Genomic DNA, 18,882 nt, shown 5'->3' on the forward strand with positions numbered 1-18,882 from the left:
CAGGGCACACAGGTTTGAGCCCTGGTCCGGGAAGATCCCACATGCCGTGGAGCCACTAAGCCCATGCACCACAGCTATGGAGCCTGAGTTCTAGACCACGCAAGCCACAGCTACTGAAGCCCACGCGCCTAGAGCCCGTGCTCCGCAACAAGAGAAGCCACTGCAATGAGAAACCTGCGCACAGCAACAAAGGGTAGCCCCCGCTCGCCGAAACTTGAGGAAGCCCGTGTGCAGCAACAAAGACACGATGCAACCAAAAATTAATCAATTTAAAAAAACAAACAAACAAACCAATACTTGGAAATGAAACAACACACTTCTAAGTAACCCACAGTCAACGAATAAATCATAAATATTTTGAATTGAATGAAAATGAAAATACAACATACCAAAATTCGTAGAATGTAGCTGAAGCAGTGCTTAGTGGGAAATTTTTTAACTTTAAATACTCATATTGGAAAAGAAGAAAAATCTAAAATTAATGACCTATGTTTCTAGAAACATTTAAAGGAAGAAAACAATAAAGATCAAAACAGAAATCAATGACATTAAAAAAAAAACAAATAGAGAAAACTAAAGTAAAATGTTGGTTCTTTGAAATTATCAACAAAAATTGATAAATCCCTAGCTATACTAATCAAGAAAAGAGAGGAAACCCAAATTGGCAATATCAGAAATGACAAGTATATAGCATTTTTTAAATGTATATAGCATTAAAATAAGAAAATATTATTAATAAAAGGTAAAAAAAAATCATTAGGAAAATCCATTTTTTTTTAGTTCACAATCAAAGGAGAAGCAAAAGTATAAGAAGAGGATTATGTTAACTCTAAATATGAACCTGCCACCGTAGAAATCTCTTGTAACTCAGCAAGCGGGGAAGCCGATTCTGTTTTCATAGTGTTTTCGCCCATTGACTTGCAGTTCAACTCCAAGCCTGCAGGCCCCAATCCATCCCCAATGGAGTGGCAAGTTAGTGCAGATGAGACCTGGCCAGCTTCCAAAGGAGATTTCAACTGACCTAGAAGAAAAAGAGAAAGATTGGGGAACATATATATGTACATAATCTGAGAACCAAAAGACTGATAAAGGGGCTTCCCTGGTGGCACAGTGGTTAAGAATCCACCTGCCAATGCAGGGGACACGGGTTCGAGCCCTGGTCCGGGAAGATCCCACATGCCAGGGAACCACTAAGCCCATGGGCCACAACTACTGAGCCTGCACTCTACAGCCCGTGAGCCACAACTACTGAGCCTGCACTCTTAGAGCACGTAAGCCACAACTACTGAAGCCCATGCTCCTAGAGCCTGTGCTCTGCAACGAGAAGCCACCGCAATGAGAAGCCTGCGCACTGCAATGAAGAGTAGCCCCCACTCGCCACAACTAGAGAAAGCCCACGGGCAGCAACGAAAACCCAGTGCAGCCAAAAATAAATAAATTAATCAATAATTTAAAACAAAAAAAAAACTGATAAAGCCAGGGTCTTTTTAGAGGAAACCATTCATTTCATGGTATACAAGAATACATTCACAGGTTCCAGCACACATAGCCAGGGCTGTGAGCATATCAAAGACGAAGGCTAGTAAGAAGCTAAAGTGAAGGGAGGATCTGCTGGAAATATTAACAAAAAGGCAGAGGGACTGGAGTGAGATGGCATCAGAAAGACAGAGACAGGAACAGGGCTCTTCAAGCACTGCACCTCCAACCCAACATTCAGACATATATAAGCAAAACCAACCACAAATGCAAACAAAAGTTTGCCTATTAAATCTTCAGTGAAGAATATAAGAAACACTGCAGCCAATTCAATAACTTGATTTCAAGACCATCCAAAACTTGTATAAGGCAGTACACAATGACTGATTTAGACTAGTTCTCATTAGACAGGGAGCATGTTGGCAAGACCATCCCAGAACAGACTCTGACTCACCTTCTTCAGACTCCTTGGTACCAGTTGATGTGTTTTGCAAAGGATCAGTAGTAACCGTATCAACCAAATCTGATACAACCAAGTCAGGATCTAGGATCTCGTGGGTCCCATTAGTGGACAGCCTGGAGGACCGTCTCCTTGATAAGTCTTTGTCAGTGTTTTCCGAGTAGTTTTTTGACTTTTCCTGGGCTATAAACCATTAAGAGAGTTGTAGTCAAGAGACCTGAAGAAATAATTCTGCTACTACAGATTTCTGGACTGGCTGCCTCTATAAGGGCTTCAACCAGAGACTTCTAGAATATTAGATCAATGATGAAAGGAAATACCCTATCCTGGTTTATAGTTTTAAGTACAGGTACAGTCCTTCTGCCAGGATATAATTTTCCTAATTTAAGGATTCATGATCTGAAAATACGTGCCAAGGTCATGTCTCAATCTTGACAAGTTTTATTTTGGGGGTTTCCAACATAGAAGTCTACATACTAACTTCCCAAGTCAGTAAGGTTTACAGAGCCTTAGAGCCATCACAAATCCTTTCTGGAGCCAACAGGGTACTTTTAAAAAAATCAATAAATAGTATATTTTTAATGGAAGTGTAGTTGGTTTACAATGTTGTGATAGTTTCAGGTGTACAGCAAAGTGACAGTTTCAGGTATGTACATATATATAGGTACATATGTATATGTGTACATATATATATATATGTTCTTTTTCAGATTCTTTGCCACTATAGGTTATTATAAGATATTGAATATAGTTCCCTGTACTATACAGTAAAATCAGTAAATAGTATTTTTAAAGTTTCGCTCAGCATATGAAATCCATCCCTTCCTAAGCCATTAAATTTCCAGTGGAAATCGTATCAGATGGAATTTATGGGTATAGAGACAACACCACTGACCCCAACATTAACACAGCTCGTGCTCTGAGATTTATTTTTCCTCTAGCAGAACTCCTCTGATCCAACCACATCCCACTCACACTAGCCCCTGTGATCAAGGACAAGCATCAGCGCCTATAAGGAATAGGGGACAAGATGGACACAGGGGAATTAACCCAATGGATGTCAAGTTCTAGCCACACATACACAAACTTTAGACTCACATGAATTTTTGTCAAGCCGAGGACGTTTTAATGGGACTTCACTTCCTTTTGATATCTTCCGTCTTCTCAATTCCAATGTTATTGGTTGCAAAGTTTGAGAGTTTGAGTCCACAGCTACAATGTATATAAAACCACACAAAAATAGGTATGTAGTTTCTTAGTGACCAATCCTCATATTACATGTAAATAAAACATATATATAAACATCCACACACATCCTTGCATGATAAATAGGCCCTCAAAGGGAATTCTTACATAAGCCAAAAGGGAAAAAAAAGTGAAATGGGTGAGAAATTACTTCCTTTTAGGAGATGCAGACACCCTGCAGACTGAACTCCTGAATCTTTTTGGTTTCTCCTATGATCCAGCTCTATTCATATATTTATCTCCTGAAACCCTCTCTTTAAATACCCCAACGTGACTGCTTTAAAATATGAGGGCACAAAGGCAACAGAAAAGTCATTTTTATCACAATCAAATCTTCTTATCAAAATTTGGTTTATACAATACTCAGGAAATCCACCAGGCAGGCTAATTCTTAAAATGTGTACCCTGGGACTATGGCTTGATTATTATTTTCAACCTCTACTTGCTAAATTGGTTAGCTTGGCATTGGTCCTAATTTTGAAGGACCAAAAAGAATATCAACATTTACAACCTCTTAAAAACAATTCCAGAAAATTCTCAGGAGACTATGCTATTTGATAGTCAGTGCCAGGCAAGGCTGCTTAACACTGGAAAATCCAGCCCTGACATAATTTAGCAGTGCAGAAGCTAAGCCCTTAGATAGTACTCACTCTTTTTTTTTTTTTTTTTAAAGTTTATTTATTGATTTATTTTTGGCTGCGTTGGGTCTTCGTTGCTACGCACGGGCTTTCTCTAGTTACAGCCAGCGGGGGCTACTCTTCATTGCAGTGTGCAGGCTTCTCATTACAGTGGCTTCTCTTGTTGCGGAGCAGGGGCTCAAGGCGCGGGGGCTTCAGTAGTTGTGGCGCATGGGCTCAGTAGTTGTGGCTCACGGGCTATAGAGCACAGGCTCAGTAGTTGTGGTGCACGGGCTTAGTTGCTCCACGGCATGTAGGATCTTCCCAGGCCAGGGATCGAACCCACGTCCCCTGCATTGGCAGGCTGATTCTTAACCACTGCGCCACCAGGGAAGTCCCTCACTCTGTATTTTTAAACCTAACACTTCAGAAGTTCTCCCCCATGAGGAAAGGTGAGAATCCAAAAGGCAGGCAAAAGAAAAAAATAAAAGAAAAGGAATAGTGGGGGACTTCCCTGGTGGCACAGTGGTTAAGACTCCGCCTGCCAATGCAGGGGACACGGGTTCGAGCCCTGGTCCGGGAAGATCCCACATGCTGCAGAGCAACTAAGCCCGTGCGCCACAACTACTGAGCCTGTGCTCTAGAGCCCGCAAGCCACAACTACTGAGCCCGTGTGCCACAACTACTGAAGTCCACACGCCTAGAGCACGTGCTCTGCAACAAGAGAAGCCACCACAATGAGAAGCCCACACACAGCAGTGAAGAGTAGCCCCTGCTCGTTGCAAGTAGAGGAAGCCTGTGCGCAGCAACGAAGACCCAATGCAGCCAAAAATAAATAAATTAATTAATTTTTAAAAAAGAAAAGAAATTGGGAAGCTTGAGGCAAAGGTAGGGCTGGGGGTCTGATGAGGGTTGAAATGAGAGAAAGAAGCAGCCAGGAGAAAGAAGAGGGAGGAAGGGAAGGAAATGGGAGGGGAATGGGGAAGGGAGAGAAAAGACTCATCTAAGACCAGCAGCTTCAGATCTGCCATGTCAAATTGCCAAAGGAGACAGGGCTGAGCTCTGAGGACGCAAACCTGATGAGAGTGCTGAACTCTTTGGCTCTTCCTGTGTTCAATCTCCTCAATGTGCCAACATTATTTTGTTCCAAGGGTGGGAACTTGGAGATCACACACATTCCAAATTAAACACAAACAACCTTCCCCAAACAGCTCAGATCCTGTTCCAATAAGGTCTGTACAATCTAGAGAGCTCAAGACTCCACTGTGTCAATGAACTTATTCCAAGCAATTTTTAAAGGGGATTTGAACTATATATTAGATACTGGCAAACCTTCTTCATTTTGATACCACATACAAACTGGGGCTGACCATACAGAACTTCAGTGTTTCCCAAACTCTTATTACAGTAAGAATTATCTGGGAAGGTTGTTAACAATTAGCATTCCCAGATCCTGCTTCAGAAAATTCTGACTGGGGAGGAATGCCTCAGGCAAGTGTTAACAGTAAGCTTGGAAAACTCCAGTTCTCTATTAAATTGATCCTATCTGGTGTGAAATCCTACACTTAATAAAAAGGCCTGCTTATTATATCCCACATCTTAACATGGTACACTGCCCAGAGGTTTAAAACCTCCAGGACTTTCTCAATTAGGGTTCCTCATTTGAAAACAGAACACAAAGGTTATTTTCTCAATTCTCCCAAGGGTGGTTTATCATTCTACTAACATTCTCAATTTGCAGAAGTCAATTCATTAGAGGTCACAGATACCTTGGGCATTAGAGCTTAATTCTCTCTTGGAACACTACTGAGAAAGCCAACGAGGCCAGTGCTGTCCAATAGGAATACGAGGGCCATAAATGGAAGCCACATAGGTAATTTTCAATTTTTAGTTGTCACTTTAAGAAGTTAAAAAAAGTGAAATTAATTTTAAGAATATATTTTATTTAACCCAATACATCCAAAACATCATTCCAACATGTAGTCAATAATTTTAAATTATTGAGATATTTTACATTCCTGGGTGTTTCTTTCTTTCTTTTTTTTTTTTTTTGTACTATTTGAAAACCAGTGTGGTTTTTTGTTTTGTTTTGGCCACGCTGCATGGCTAGCAGGATCTTAATTCCCCGACCAGGCATTGAACCCGGGCCCTCTCTCAGTGCTAAAAAGCACAGAGTCCTAACCACTGGACCACCAGGGAATTCCCTCCCTTGTGTATTTTACAAGTTACAGCCCATCTCAATTCAGAGTAGCCACATTTCAAGTGCTCAGTAACCACAGGTGGCTAGCAGCTACCATATCGGACAGCACAGGTCTAGGGCCTAGTTAGGCGTAGGGACAACTCCAGCATGCTCAGATCTTGAGAGTGAAACCCACTTATAACCACTGAAGGGGGAAGTGCCTTATTTCATCTAGGAAGAAATCAATCTATTGTCTTATTTCATACCTTAAAATTAGAAGATGTAAGAAGGCTGTCTACCGGGAACAAGTACTAATACATTTATTTGAAGTAAATAAAGGTAGAGCTTCTGCCACAGAAATTAAGTCTGGTGTAGCTGTCTGGATTGACAGATAGGACTGGCTTTGCATTCTGCATCATAAGGGAACAACAAATGAGCTAACTCTGTAGTTCCACAGTTTTGATGAAAATATATTTTGTCATATTTTATATTTTAAATTTACCTTTGGCACCTATTCAAACTTGTAAGAAAAAAACAGGTATCACTTTTTTTTTTTGGCCTCGCCACATGTCGTGCGGGATCTTAGTTCCCTGACCGGGGATCGGACCAGAGCCCCCCGCAGTGGAAGCGTGGAGTCTTAACTGCTGAACTGCCAGGCAAGTCCCCAGGTATCACTTTAAAACTAGGGGATTCGGGCTTCCCTGGTGGCGCAGTGGTTGAGAGTCCGCCTGCCAATGCAGGGGACACGGGTTCGTGCCCCGATCCGGGAGGATCCCACATGCTGCGGAGCGGCTGGGCCCGTGAGCCATGGCCACTGAGCCTGCGTGTCCGGAGCCTGTGCTCCGCAACGGGAGAGGCCACAACAGTGAGAGGCCTACCGCAAAAAAAAAAAAAAAATTAGGGGATTCACAGTTTTTCAATATTTATGTAAAGAACATGTAAACAAGAATGTCTGAAGGCCACTGCCAGATAATTATAGGCAGTGTTCAGTCTAGAGATCCTGGGGGTTCTTCACGCCACTCAATCTAGAGAAGGAATGTTTGCCTTAGGAAAAAATTCAGGGTTTGTTTCTTTCTTGGCTATTCCAGAAGAATTCCATATTTCAACTTTTTAAAATAATTGTGTATTCTTCCCTAAATCCTCTAACCTTGACTCTACCAATTAGCCATCTCAGCTTTTTATTTAGACAGGGAAAATTTCCGATCCATAATCACTCTCCAGAGATCTCAATTTCAAATGTACCCATACATTCCTAGGTCCAGTGTTCTTTGTTGTCACCTCCTCCAGATGCCCACACCTATTTACTTCTCCTTTCCCATTTTCATGTCACTCATGAAAACACTATTTCCTGATTCTACGTTCTAGTAAGCTTACTTAAAGTGAGATCATTTGAATTGGCAAAAGCAAAAGGCCTTAGCTTATTAGGCTTTATCATATAAGCTGAAGGATCTAGTGAAGAGTTATCTGTCACCCCAGAAGCCCAGTCAAGGACATGTTTCTGAAACTTATGTTCACCTGGATATATGCCTCCCATAAAATTCAGCTCTATGGGCATGACTTGATTTTAGATGACAGGATGATTCAAAGTCGGTCACAAAAACAAAGGCTTGAAGTACAGAAGTTATAAAGAACCACAAAGGACCACAGAAGAACACTCTGGCATTGCACACTTGGGAAACTCACCAGTAGGAGCTATGGAAGGGGGTCTGCCTCGCTTTCTTTTTGGCTCCCTCAAGTTTTCTTGTGGACTCTTCACAATGTCATTTTCAGATTTCTTATCCACTTGAGCATCTCCAGAATACTCTCTGTCATTTTCTGAAATGTTCTCCTTATCTTCTTTCTCGTTCTTGGGAAGGCTCTTCTCTGACACCTTCCCCTTTTCAGAGCAGATTAACTTTCCTTCTTTATCAGGCTGTTTGGGTCTCTTTTCTGTCTTTAAGGCTTTGTCCTCTTTGTCTTTCTTCACATTGGCTGTGGCTTTTCTCTGCTCTTTAAACTTCTCTCGTTTATCAGGAGATGATGAAAGACTTTTGTGTTCTGTTTCTTTAGGCCTAGCATTATCCACAATATTCTAAAATGAGCAAAAGAGCGATGAAACGCACTTTGTGATTACTTGCAAATATAAAATCAGATGGTTTTTTGCGAACTTATGAAGACAAAGAAATTAAAAGAGGACATGTATCAGGTCATGTAATGGAAAGCACCACTGAAAATATACACCCATATTCTGAGGTTTGAAAAACAGTCCTAAGTTTAAAGAAAAGAACAGCCATGTTCAATTCCTTCTGAGACAATGCTATCTCCCCTTTTGATTAGTAAGTCACTAAAAAATTATTAAAGGGACAGACAACTACCCCAGGGACCTCTTCTGGGAAGCAATGTTTTTGACAGAGATGCCTTCGTGCCCCGTCCGTCTCCTCCCAAGAATGACTACACTGACCCAGGGCCTTTCAGAGGCTGGCTCAGTGTGCCAGCAGATGCTGATGTCCTGTGTAGAGAAGAACCCAAACGGATAACTAGAGGCGAACCAGAAAGCTGTAAAGATTTTCCATCTCAAAAACAGGGTCTTTGCTCAGTCGAACAAGCCACCTACTGCGTTCCTGAGCTACTGAGTTTTTGTGCATTAGGAGAAAGTACTTCTTCTTGGTTACTTTCCTCCTAAATTACTTTTTCAAAATTCATCTTAAAAATCTTGTGTCCTAGTATACTGTCTCATAATAAAGCCAGCTCTGAAAGCTCTGGAGGTTCCAAAACTACAAGTAAGTTTATTTGTTTAAGTATCTTTCTTCCAAGACCTCAAGAGAAGAGCAGAGACCAGCACATCATGTTCATATTGGGTCCCTAGCACCAAGCACACACTTGGCACACAGATTTTTGCCAGGAGCAGGAAGGACTGCCTAAATACACAGTGAGTAAAAGTTTAATTTGTTCCAGAGGGAAAAATAATAAACAAGGAGAATCCCTGTGGTTAGAAACTAAAAGAAAATACTTTTTTCAAGTCTCCAAAATTTTCTGAAAGCAGCCAGGTTTGAGAACAAGCACTCCTCAGTAACTGCTGGCAGAAATATAAATTGCAACCACCAGGAAGGGGGGTTGGCAATTTAGGTCAAAAGTCTTATGTTTATACTTTTGAACTAGAATGAATTCCTAGAAATGAAATCTGCTAACAAAATAATCAGACGTGTGTACCCAGATTTACAAATATCCTTAAATGACCATTAGAAAACTGGTTACACAAAGTAGGGTTACATACATATTATAAATACTACTTAGCCATTAAAAGCTATATTCCCATACAGTACTTAGGAACTTGGGAAAATGTTATTTTGTTAAAAGAGCAAGTTACAGGGCTTCCCTGGTGGCGCAGTGGTTGAGAGTCCGCCTGCTGATGCAGGGGACGCGGGTTTGTGCCCCGGTCTGGGAGGATCCCACATGCCGTGGAGCGCCTGGGCCCGTGAGCCATGGCCGCTGAGCTTGTGCGTCTGGAGCCTGTGCTCCGCAACGGGAGAGGCCACAACAGTGAGAGGCCCACATACGGCCAAAAAAAAAAAAAAAAAGAGCAAGTTATAGAACAGTGACATATGACTCAAATTTGGAAAAGAAAAATATATATACACAAGTATCTTTTTAAAATACAGAAGGCTATACATTAAATGTTAAGAGCAATTGCATCTAGATGATAGAATTATACAATTTTTACTTTCTTTGCGCTTTTCTGTACTTTCTAAATTTTCTACAGCAAACATACATTGTTTCTGTAACTTCAAAAAAATATAAATGTTCCTGAAATATAGATTATCAAACCACTTAGGGCAGTACAATCCTATTTAAAAAACAAAAAAACAATCTAATACTATATGAAAAAAGCTTTAAAAATTGTCTGACAGATATTTGTAAGAAATTTTGCTTTGTAAGTGGCCTAGCTGAGAAGTCATTTATCTAAACCACTATGTCCTCTTGGAAAAGAAAAACAAACAGGAGCCATGGGCCTGTGCTTGACCACCTGCCAGGTCTGAGATGACATGAGACACTCAGAGGCAGCTGGGAATTGAGGACTGAAGACCCACAAATCCACACAGGGTGAGGTGCCCATCCCCAAGCTAAGGCACTGTGAGTACTATCAATCAGAGGAAACAGATGAACGTTTGTTATGTGGAGCCCTAGACTTCCATTTGTGTAGATTCTAGATACAATCTGACAGTTCTGGACATGTTCTTAATACAGTCCTCTATCTATATTAACTCATTCCACAAACTTAACATAAAAATTGCCAAACTGAAGGCCAAAATAATGTTTTAGAGTGCTGTGTAGTTCCTTAGATGCCTGAGAAGCAAATGATCAAAGAGAAAACATCTTCAGGGCTAAAGCTTTATAATTCTGTCAGTTTTCTGAAGAGGAAAACCAGAAAGGCAAAAACACTTCTGAGATTATCTTTAACAATATCATGTATCATGATGCTTTGGAATTGCTAAATATATGTTCAGGAGAATTTATTAGAAGGTTCCAGGATTACCAAATACTGTCATATCAACAACCACCCAAAGAAGTAAATAACAATTAGTTACAATCAGAATCTTTCCCCTCAGCTATTTCATTAAGACATAAATATAAAAAAAAACTAAAAGGGAAAAAAAAATCATGAAAAAAGTACGCAACACTTCCAGATGGCCAGAATCTATCTGTGTGCACCACATTTCCAGTATCAAAACTCAGGACCCGGGGCTTCCCTGGTGGCGTAGCGGTTGAGAGTCCGCCTGTCGATGCAGGGGACACGGGTTCGCGCCCCGGTCCGGGAAGATCCCACATGCCGCGGAGCGGCTGGGCCCGTGAGCCATGGCCGCTGAGCCTGCGCGTCAGGAGCCTGTGCTCCGCAACGAGAGAGGCCACAACAGTGAGAGGCCCGCGTACCTCAAAAATAAAAAAACTCAGGACCCGTGCTTAGACAAGTACATGGATGGTGAAAGGGACAAAAGGAAACAAAAATTTCAACCCAGGCACATCTAGCACAAGTGCTTGCCAAATCTACGCCAAATGGTGGCTCCGTAACCACCAAGCCATGGTCCTGAGCTGAAGGACAAAGTCAGATGAGGAGAAAACATCTCCATCTCTTCAACCACTCAGCAAGCTCCCTGTGAGGGGAAACAGCTCTGTGGGCAGAGCACAGGAAGACAAGAAAGAATAACAACCAGGCGCTTTGGGAAAAAGACAGATAACAGGTAATGGTACGCAAGTACTGGCACTTCTGAAAAGAACTGGTATGAAAAGAAAAAGGCAGAGAGAGAGACAAATATTTACAATTTCTGAAAACTTGTGTATTGCTTTCTGGTGAAATCATGTCAGATGAAGGAAAGATTTTGTCATCATAAACAAATGTAACATCTTTGAGAAACAAAACTATAACATTAGCATTATTCATACCACAAAGCATAAGACCACATTTCTCACCTGATCTTTCGAAAAAGCTTTCACATGAATATGTTTGACAGTCTGAACTACTCCATCATAAAATTTCACAGTGTAAGTACCTAAAATTCAAAAAGATATGATTTTAACTTGCAGTTTCATGAAAGCAACAAAACTTTTCAAAGCATAAACACAAGGGAGTCCCAACCACAATAATAAACATATGGAAATTAAAAAGTTGTTCAAGAATCACATTCAATCTTACTTATGTCCAAGATAATAATAGTACACTTGCCTTTTCCTCTTTATCTTACAAATCTTTTTATCTATACAAATCAAAATCCATCCAAAAAAAACCCTCATTTTTATGGTGCTTCACTAAATCTTAAAAACTTGCACTGACTTAGACCAAGAACAAAGAGCAGTAAAACAATTAAGAATGTAAGGAAACACCAACAATGAACTATCAGAGAAATTAAGGGAACAATCCCGTTTATTGTTGCATCGAAAGAATAAGATACGGAGGAATAAACCTACCTAAGGAGGTAAAAGACCTGTACTTGGAAAACTATAAGACACTGATGTAAGAAACTGAAGATGGAAAGATATACTGTGTTACAGTCTTGGTGGGAATGTAAACTGGTGCAGCCACTGTGGAAAAAACAGTATAGAGGTTTCTCAAAATACTAAAAATAGAATCACCACATGACCCAGCAATTCCACTCCTTGGTATGTATCTGAAAAAAACAAAAGCACTAATCCGAAAAGATACATGCACCCCAATGTTCACAGCATTATTTACAATTGCCAAGATATGGAAGCAATCTAAGTGTCCATCAACAGATGGATGGATAAAAGAGGTGGTATATATATATATATACACATATACACATACAATGGAATACTACTCAACCATGAAAAAAGAATGAAATTTGCAGCAACATGGATGGACTTGGAGGGTATTATGCTAAGTGAAATAAATCAGACAAGACAAATACTATATGATCTCACGTGTGGAATCTAAAAAATACAACAAAGGAGTGAATATAACAAAAAAGAAACATTCACAGATACAGAGAACAAACTAGTGGTTACCCGTAGGGAGAAGGAAACAGAGGAGGGGCAAAATAGGGATAGGAGATTAAGAAGTACAAACCATTATGTATAAAATAAGCTACAAGGATATATTATTCAACACAGGGAATATAGCCAATATTTTATAAGAACTACAAATGGAGTGTAACCTTTAAAAATTGTGAATCACTATATTTACACCTGTAACATATAATATTGTACATCAACTATACTTCAATTAAAAAAAATAGGATATAAGGAAAATGCAGATTTACTTATTGCTTGGTGAATTATTAATGTTTATCACTTAATCTTTATTTTCTGGGCTTAGAAGTAGTAATATCTTTTAAACTTTAAAAGAAATACGACCATCTGCTAAAGGTATTATGTTTTTAGAGGTCACATTACTCTCAAAATCCATATGAATTAGCTGCATATTACAATATTTCAAAATAGAGACTAGGCCAAAGCACTAAATGGTGACCGCTACATTGTTAGTTTTGTTCCGTTTTTTTTTTTTTTAAGTCCAACAAAAATCACTCTCTGCTAAAAAACTGAAACTGGAAATTCAAATAATCTTATCTCGCCAAATAACACATCCAACTACAAAAGTTCTCATTAGCTGTACACAAACCAACACTTTCAACCTTTTCCATTCTAGAACCCACCCATGTCTCTCTCTCTCTCTCTTTTCTTTTTTTTTTTTTTGGTTCCAGGGATCTATTAAAAAAAAAAAAATCACAGTTAATCTTGTCAAGATTATCAGTGAACCACTGGTAATCATGTAATGATTTACCACTAGTAAACATGGTCAGTTTTCAGGACCAATTTGCTATCCAACATGGAAGAAAAAAAATAAATCCCAAAGGTTGGGAGCAGAATAATGCAACGATGAAGTTAAGATCTTCTGGCTGGTTGCCTCCTTCTTATACATTCTCTCCCCACCCACAGGCCTGCTCCTCCAGCCCTGAATAAGGCCCTGCCCATGGCTAGCCACCTCTTCAGTGCTCAAAGTCCAAGCAATCTGAGCCCAATTATTTTCCAAACCTTATTTCGAATTACCAGCATACAATACCCACCAACTCAAAGTGACTAGCTACTTGCCACCCACTGAAACTGTCTTGTGACATTTCCACCTCCACACGAAGTGTTTTCCTGCCTGGAATGTGCCACTCATTGATCCTTAAGCACTCAGCTCAAAAGACCACAATAGCTCAGTAAAAGCTTCCTGACTTCCCTGCTACTGGAGAGTTCTCCCTCCTCTGAACTTCTCAGACTCATTTGGTACCTGACCTGCAGAGACTCAAATTTAGGTGCCTTCATATAGAAGGCAGATCCCAAATCGAAGGCAGGCTCTTCAAGGCTAGAGAACACATCTGACACTAGTTTCTCACACAGCGCCAGGCTCACTGTAACCAGTGTTTATCAAAGTGTAGTCCCCAGACCAGCAGCATCAACAACCCTGTGAAATTACTGGAAATGCAAATTATCAGCCCCACCCCCAATATACTGAATCAAAAACTCTGGGAGTGTGACACAGAAATGTGTTTTAGTAAGACCTTGAGGACTTCCCTGGTGGCACAGTGGTTAAGAATCTGTCTGCCAATACAGGTGACATGGGTTCTGGCCCTGGTCCAGGAAGATCCTACATGCCACAGAGCAGCTAAGCCCGTGAGCCACAACTACTCAGCCTGTGCTCTACAGCCTGTGAGCCACAACTACTGAAGCCCGCACACGTAGAGCCCGTGCTCCCCAACAAGAGAAGCCACAGCAATGAAAAGCCCGCACACCGCAACGAAGCAAAGCCCCTGCTCGCCACAACTAAAAGCCTGTGCGCAGCAAAGAAGACGCGACGCAGCCAAAAATTTAAAAAAAAAAAGACTCCACCTTGCGAGAACACCAGAATCACAACTAACTGCTCAACAAACATCGACAGGAAGACACTGGAACTCACCAAAAAAGATACCACATGTCCAAAGACAAAGGAGAAGCCACAGTGAGATGGTAGGAGGGGCACAATCACAATAAAATCAAATCCCATAACTGCTGGGTGGGTGACTCACAAACTGGAGAACACTTATACCACAGAAGTCCACCCACTGGAGTGAAGGTTCTGAGCCCCACGTCAGGCTTCCCAACCTGGGGGTCCGGCAACAGGAGGAGGAATTCCTAGAGAATCAGACTTTGCAGGCTAGTGGGATTTGATTGCAGGACTTTGACAGGACTGGGGGAAACAGAGACTCCACTCTTGGAGGGCACACACAAAGTAGTGTGCACATCGGGACCCAGGGGAAGGAGCAATGACCCCATAGGAGACTGAACCAGACCTACCTGCTAGTGTTGAGGGGTCTCCTGCAGAGGCGGGGGGTGGCTCTGTCTCACCGTGAGGACTAGGACACTGGCAGCAGAAGTTCTGGGAAGTACCCCTTGGCGTGAGCCCTCCCAGAGTCCACCATTAGCCCCACCAAAGAGCCCAGGTAGGCTCCAGTGTTGGGTCGCCTCAGGCCAAACAACCAACAGGGAGGGAACCCAGCCCCACCCATCAGCAGACAAGTGGATTAAAGTTTTACTGAGCTCTGCCCACCAGAGCAACAGCCAGCTCTACCCATCGCCAGTCCCTCCCATCAGGAAACTTGCACAAGCCTCTTAGATAGTCTCATCCACCAGAGGGCAGACAGCAGAAGCACGAAGTACAATCCTGCAGCCTGTGGAATGAAAACCACATTCCCAGAAAGATAGACAAGATGAAAAGGCAGAGGGCTATGTAGCAGATGAAGGAACAAGATGAAACCCCAGAAAAACAACTAAATGAAGTGGAGATAGGCAACCTTCCAGAAAAAGAATTCAGGGGCTTCCCTGGTGGTGCAGTGGTTGAGAGTCCGCCTGCCGATGCAGGGGACACGGGTTCATGCCCCGGTCCAGGAAGATCCCACGTGCCATGGAGCGGATGGGCCCATGAGCCATGGCCGCTGAGCCTGCGCGTCCGGAGCCTGTGCCCCACAACGGGAGAGGCCACAACAGTGAGAGGCCCGTGTACCGCAAAAAAAAAAAGAGAAAAAGAATTCAGAATAATGATAGGAAAATGATCCAGGACCTCGGAAAAAGAATGCAAGCAAAGATCAAGAAGATGAAAGAAATGTTTAACAAAGACCTAGAAGAATTAAAGAACAAACAAAAAGAGATGAACAATACAATAACTGAAATGAACACTACATTAGAAGGAATCTATAGCAGAATAACTGAGACAGAAGAACGGATAAGTGACCTGGAAGACAGAATGGTGGAATTCACTGCTGCGGAACAGAATAAAAAAAAGAATGAAAAGAAATGAAGACGGCCTAAGAGACCTCTGGGACAACATTAAACACAACAACATTCGCATTATAGGGGTCCCAGAATGAGATGAGAGAGAGAAAGGACCCTAGAAAATATTTGAAGAGATTATAGTCGAAAACTTCCCTAACATGGGAAAGGAAATAGCCACCCAAGTCCAGGAAGCGCAGAGAATCCCATTCAGGATAAACCCAAGGAGAAACACGCCGAGACACACAGTAATCAAACTGGTAAAAATTAAAGACAAATTACTGAAAAAAATAATCAAACTGGTAAAAATTAAAGACAAATTACTGAAAGCAGCAAGGGAAAAATGACAAATAACATACAAGGGAACTCCCATAAAGGTAACAGCTGATTTCTCAGCAGAAACTCTACAAGCCAGAAGGAAGTGGCATGATATACTTCAAGTGATGAAATGGAAGAACCTACAACCAAGATTACTCTACCCGGCAAGGATCTCATTCAGATTCGATGGAGAAATCAAAAGTTTTACAGACAAGCAAAAGCTAAGAAAAAAAAAAAAAAAAAAAGCTAAGAAAATTCAGCACCACCAAACCAGCTCTACAACAAATGCTAAAAGAACTTCTCTAAGTGGGAAACACAAGAGAAGAAAAGAACCTACAAAAACAAACCCAAAACAGTTAAGAAAGTGGTCACAGGAGCATACATATCAATAATTACCTTAAACGTGAATGGATTAAATGCTCCAACCAAAAGACACAGGCTTGCTGAATAGATACAAAAACAAGACCCATATATATGCTGTCTATAAGAGACCCACTTCAGACCTAGGGACACATTCAGACTGAAAATGGAGGGATGGAAAAAGATATTCCATGCAAATGGAAATCAAAAGAAAGCTGGAGTAGCAATACTCATATCAGATAAAATAGACTTTAAAATAAAGAATATTACAAGAGACAAGGAAGGACACTACATAATGATCAAGGGATCCCTCCAAGAAGAACATATAACAATTATAAATATATATGCACCCAACATAGGCGCACCTCAATACATAAGGCAACTGCTAACAGCTATAAAAGAGGAAATCGACAGTGACACAATAATAGTGGGGGACTTTAACACCTCACTTACACCAATGGACAGATCATCCAAAGAGAAAATTAATAAGGAAACAAAAGCTTTAAATCACACAATAAACCAGATAGATTTAATTGATATTTATAGGACATTCTATCCAAAAAGAGCAGATTACACTTTCTTCTCAAATGCGCACGGAACATTCTCCAGGATAGATCACATCTTGGGTCACAAATCAAGCCTCAGTAAACTTAAGAAAATTGGGCTGCCCTGGTGGCGCAGTAGTTGAGAGTCCGCCTGCCGATGCAGGGGATACGGGTTCGTGCCCCGGTCTGGGAAGATCACACAGGCCGCGGAGCGGCTAGGCCCGTGAGCCATGGCCGCTGAGCCTGCGAGTCCGGAGCCTGTGCTCCGCAACGGGAAAGGTCACAACAACAGTGAGAGGCCCGCATACTGCAAAAAAAAAAAAAAAAAAAAAAAAAAAATCTTCCAACAAACAGAAGTCCAGGACCAGGTGTCTTCACAGGTGAATTCTATCAAACATTTAGAGAAGAGCTAACACCTATCCTTCTCAAAATCTTCCAAAAAACTGCGGAGGAAGGAGCACTCCTTAACTCATTCTATGAGGCCACCATCACCCTGATACCAAAACCAGACAAAGATTCTACAAAATAAATAAAATTACAGACCAATATCACTGATGAATATAGATGCAAAAACCCTCAACAAAATACTAGCAAACAGAATCCAACAACACATTAAAAGGATCATACACCATGATCAAGTGGGATTTATCCCAGAGATGCAAGGATTCTTCAGTATACGCAAATCAATCAATGTGATACACCATATTAACAAACTGAAGAATAAAAACCATATGAGCATCTCAACAGATGCAGAAAAAGCTTCTGACAAAATTCAACACCCGTTTATGATAAAAACTCTCCGGAAAGTAGGCATAGAGGGAACCTACCTCAACATAATAAAGGCCATATATGACAAACCCACAGCAAACATCATTCTCAATGGTGAAAAACTGAAAATGTTTCCTCTAAGATCAGGAAGAAGACAAGGATGTCCACTCTCACCACTACTTTTTCTTCTTTTCTTTTTTGCAGTACACGGGCCTCTCACTGTTGTGGTCTCTCCCGTTGTGGAGCACAGGCTCCGGACGCGCAGGCTCAGTGGCCATGGCTCACGGGCCCAGCCACTCCACAGCATGTGGGATCTTCCCGGGATCGGGGCACAAACCCGTGTCCCCTGCATCGGCTGGCAGACTCTCAACCACTGCGCCACCAGGGAAGCCCTCTCACCACTATTATTCAACACAGTTTTGGAAGTCCTAGCCACGGCCATCAGAGAAGAAAAAGAAATAAAAAGAATACAAATTGGAAAAGAAGAAGTAAAACTGTCACTGTTTGCAGATGACAAGATACTATACATAGAGAATCCTAAAGATGCTACCAGAAAACTACTAGAGCTAATCAATGAATTTGGTAAAGCTGCAGGATACAAAATTAATGCACAGATATCGCTTGCATTCCTATATGCTAATGATGAAAAATCTGAAAAAGAAATTAAGGAAACACTCCCATTTACCATTGCAACAACAAGAATAAAATACCTAGGAATAAACCTACCCAGGGAGACAAAAGACATGTATGCAGAAAACTATAAGACACTGATGAAAGAAATTAAAGATGATACCAATAGATGGAGAGATATACCATGTTCTTGGATTGGAAGAATCAATATTGTGAAAATGACAACACTATCCAAAGCAATCTACAGATTCAATGCAATCCCTATCAAATTACTAATGGCATTTTTTACAGAACTAGAACAAAAAATCTTATAATTTGTATGGAGACACAAAAGACCCCGAATAGCCAAAGCAGTCTTGAGGGAAAAAAGCAGAGCTGCAGGAATCAGACTCCCTGACTTCAAACTATACTACAAAGTTACAGTCATCCAGACAATATGGTACTGGCACAAAAACAGAAATATAGATCAATGGAACAAGACAGAAAGCCCAGAGATAAACCCAC

General features: G+C 41.2%; 1 protein-coding gene across 4 annotated transcripts in view; it reads right to left on the minus strand.

Moving 5' to 3' along the window:
• Positions 1-18,882, minus strand: part of PHF20 (PHD finger protein 20) — a 138,152-nt gene that overhangs the window by 62,110 nt on the left and 57,160 nt on the right. For all 4 annotated transcript variants that reach the window (XM_029219880.1, XM_029219879.1, XM_029219878.1 and 1 more), the window contains 5 exons: positions 11,423-11,502; positions 7,661-8,048; positions 3,035-3,148; positions 1,931-2,119; positions 842-1,021 (listed from right to left, as the gene is read on the minus strand). In XM_029219880.1, the coding sequence (XP_029075713.1) occupies positions 842-1,021; positions 1,931-2,119; positions 3,035-3,148; positions 7,661-8,048; positions 11,423-11,502 (951 nt within the window). The remainder of the gene's footprint in view (positions 1-841; positions 1,022-1,930; positions 2,120-3,034; positions 3,149-7,660; positions 8,049-11,422; positions 11,503-18,882) is intronic.

Source organism: Monodon monoceros, unplaced genomic scaffold (genome assembly GCF_005190385.1).
Source record: "Monodon monoceros isolate NGI ecotype Baffin Bay Population unplaced genomic scaffold, NGI_Narwhal_1 Super_Scaffold_13, whole genome shotgun sequence".
NCBI classification, from domain to species: domain Eukaryota; kingdom Metazoa; phylum Chordata; class Mammalia; order Artiodactyla; family Monodontidae; genus Monodon; species Monodon monoceros.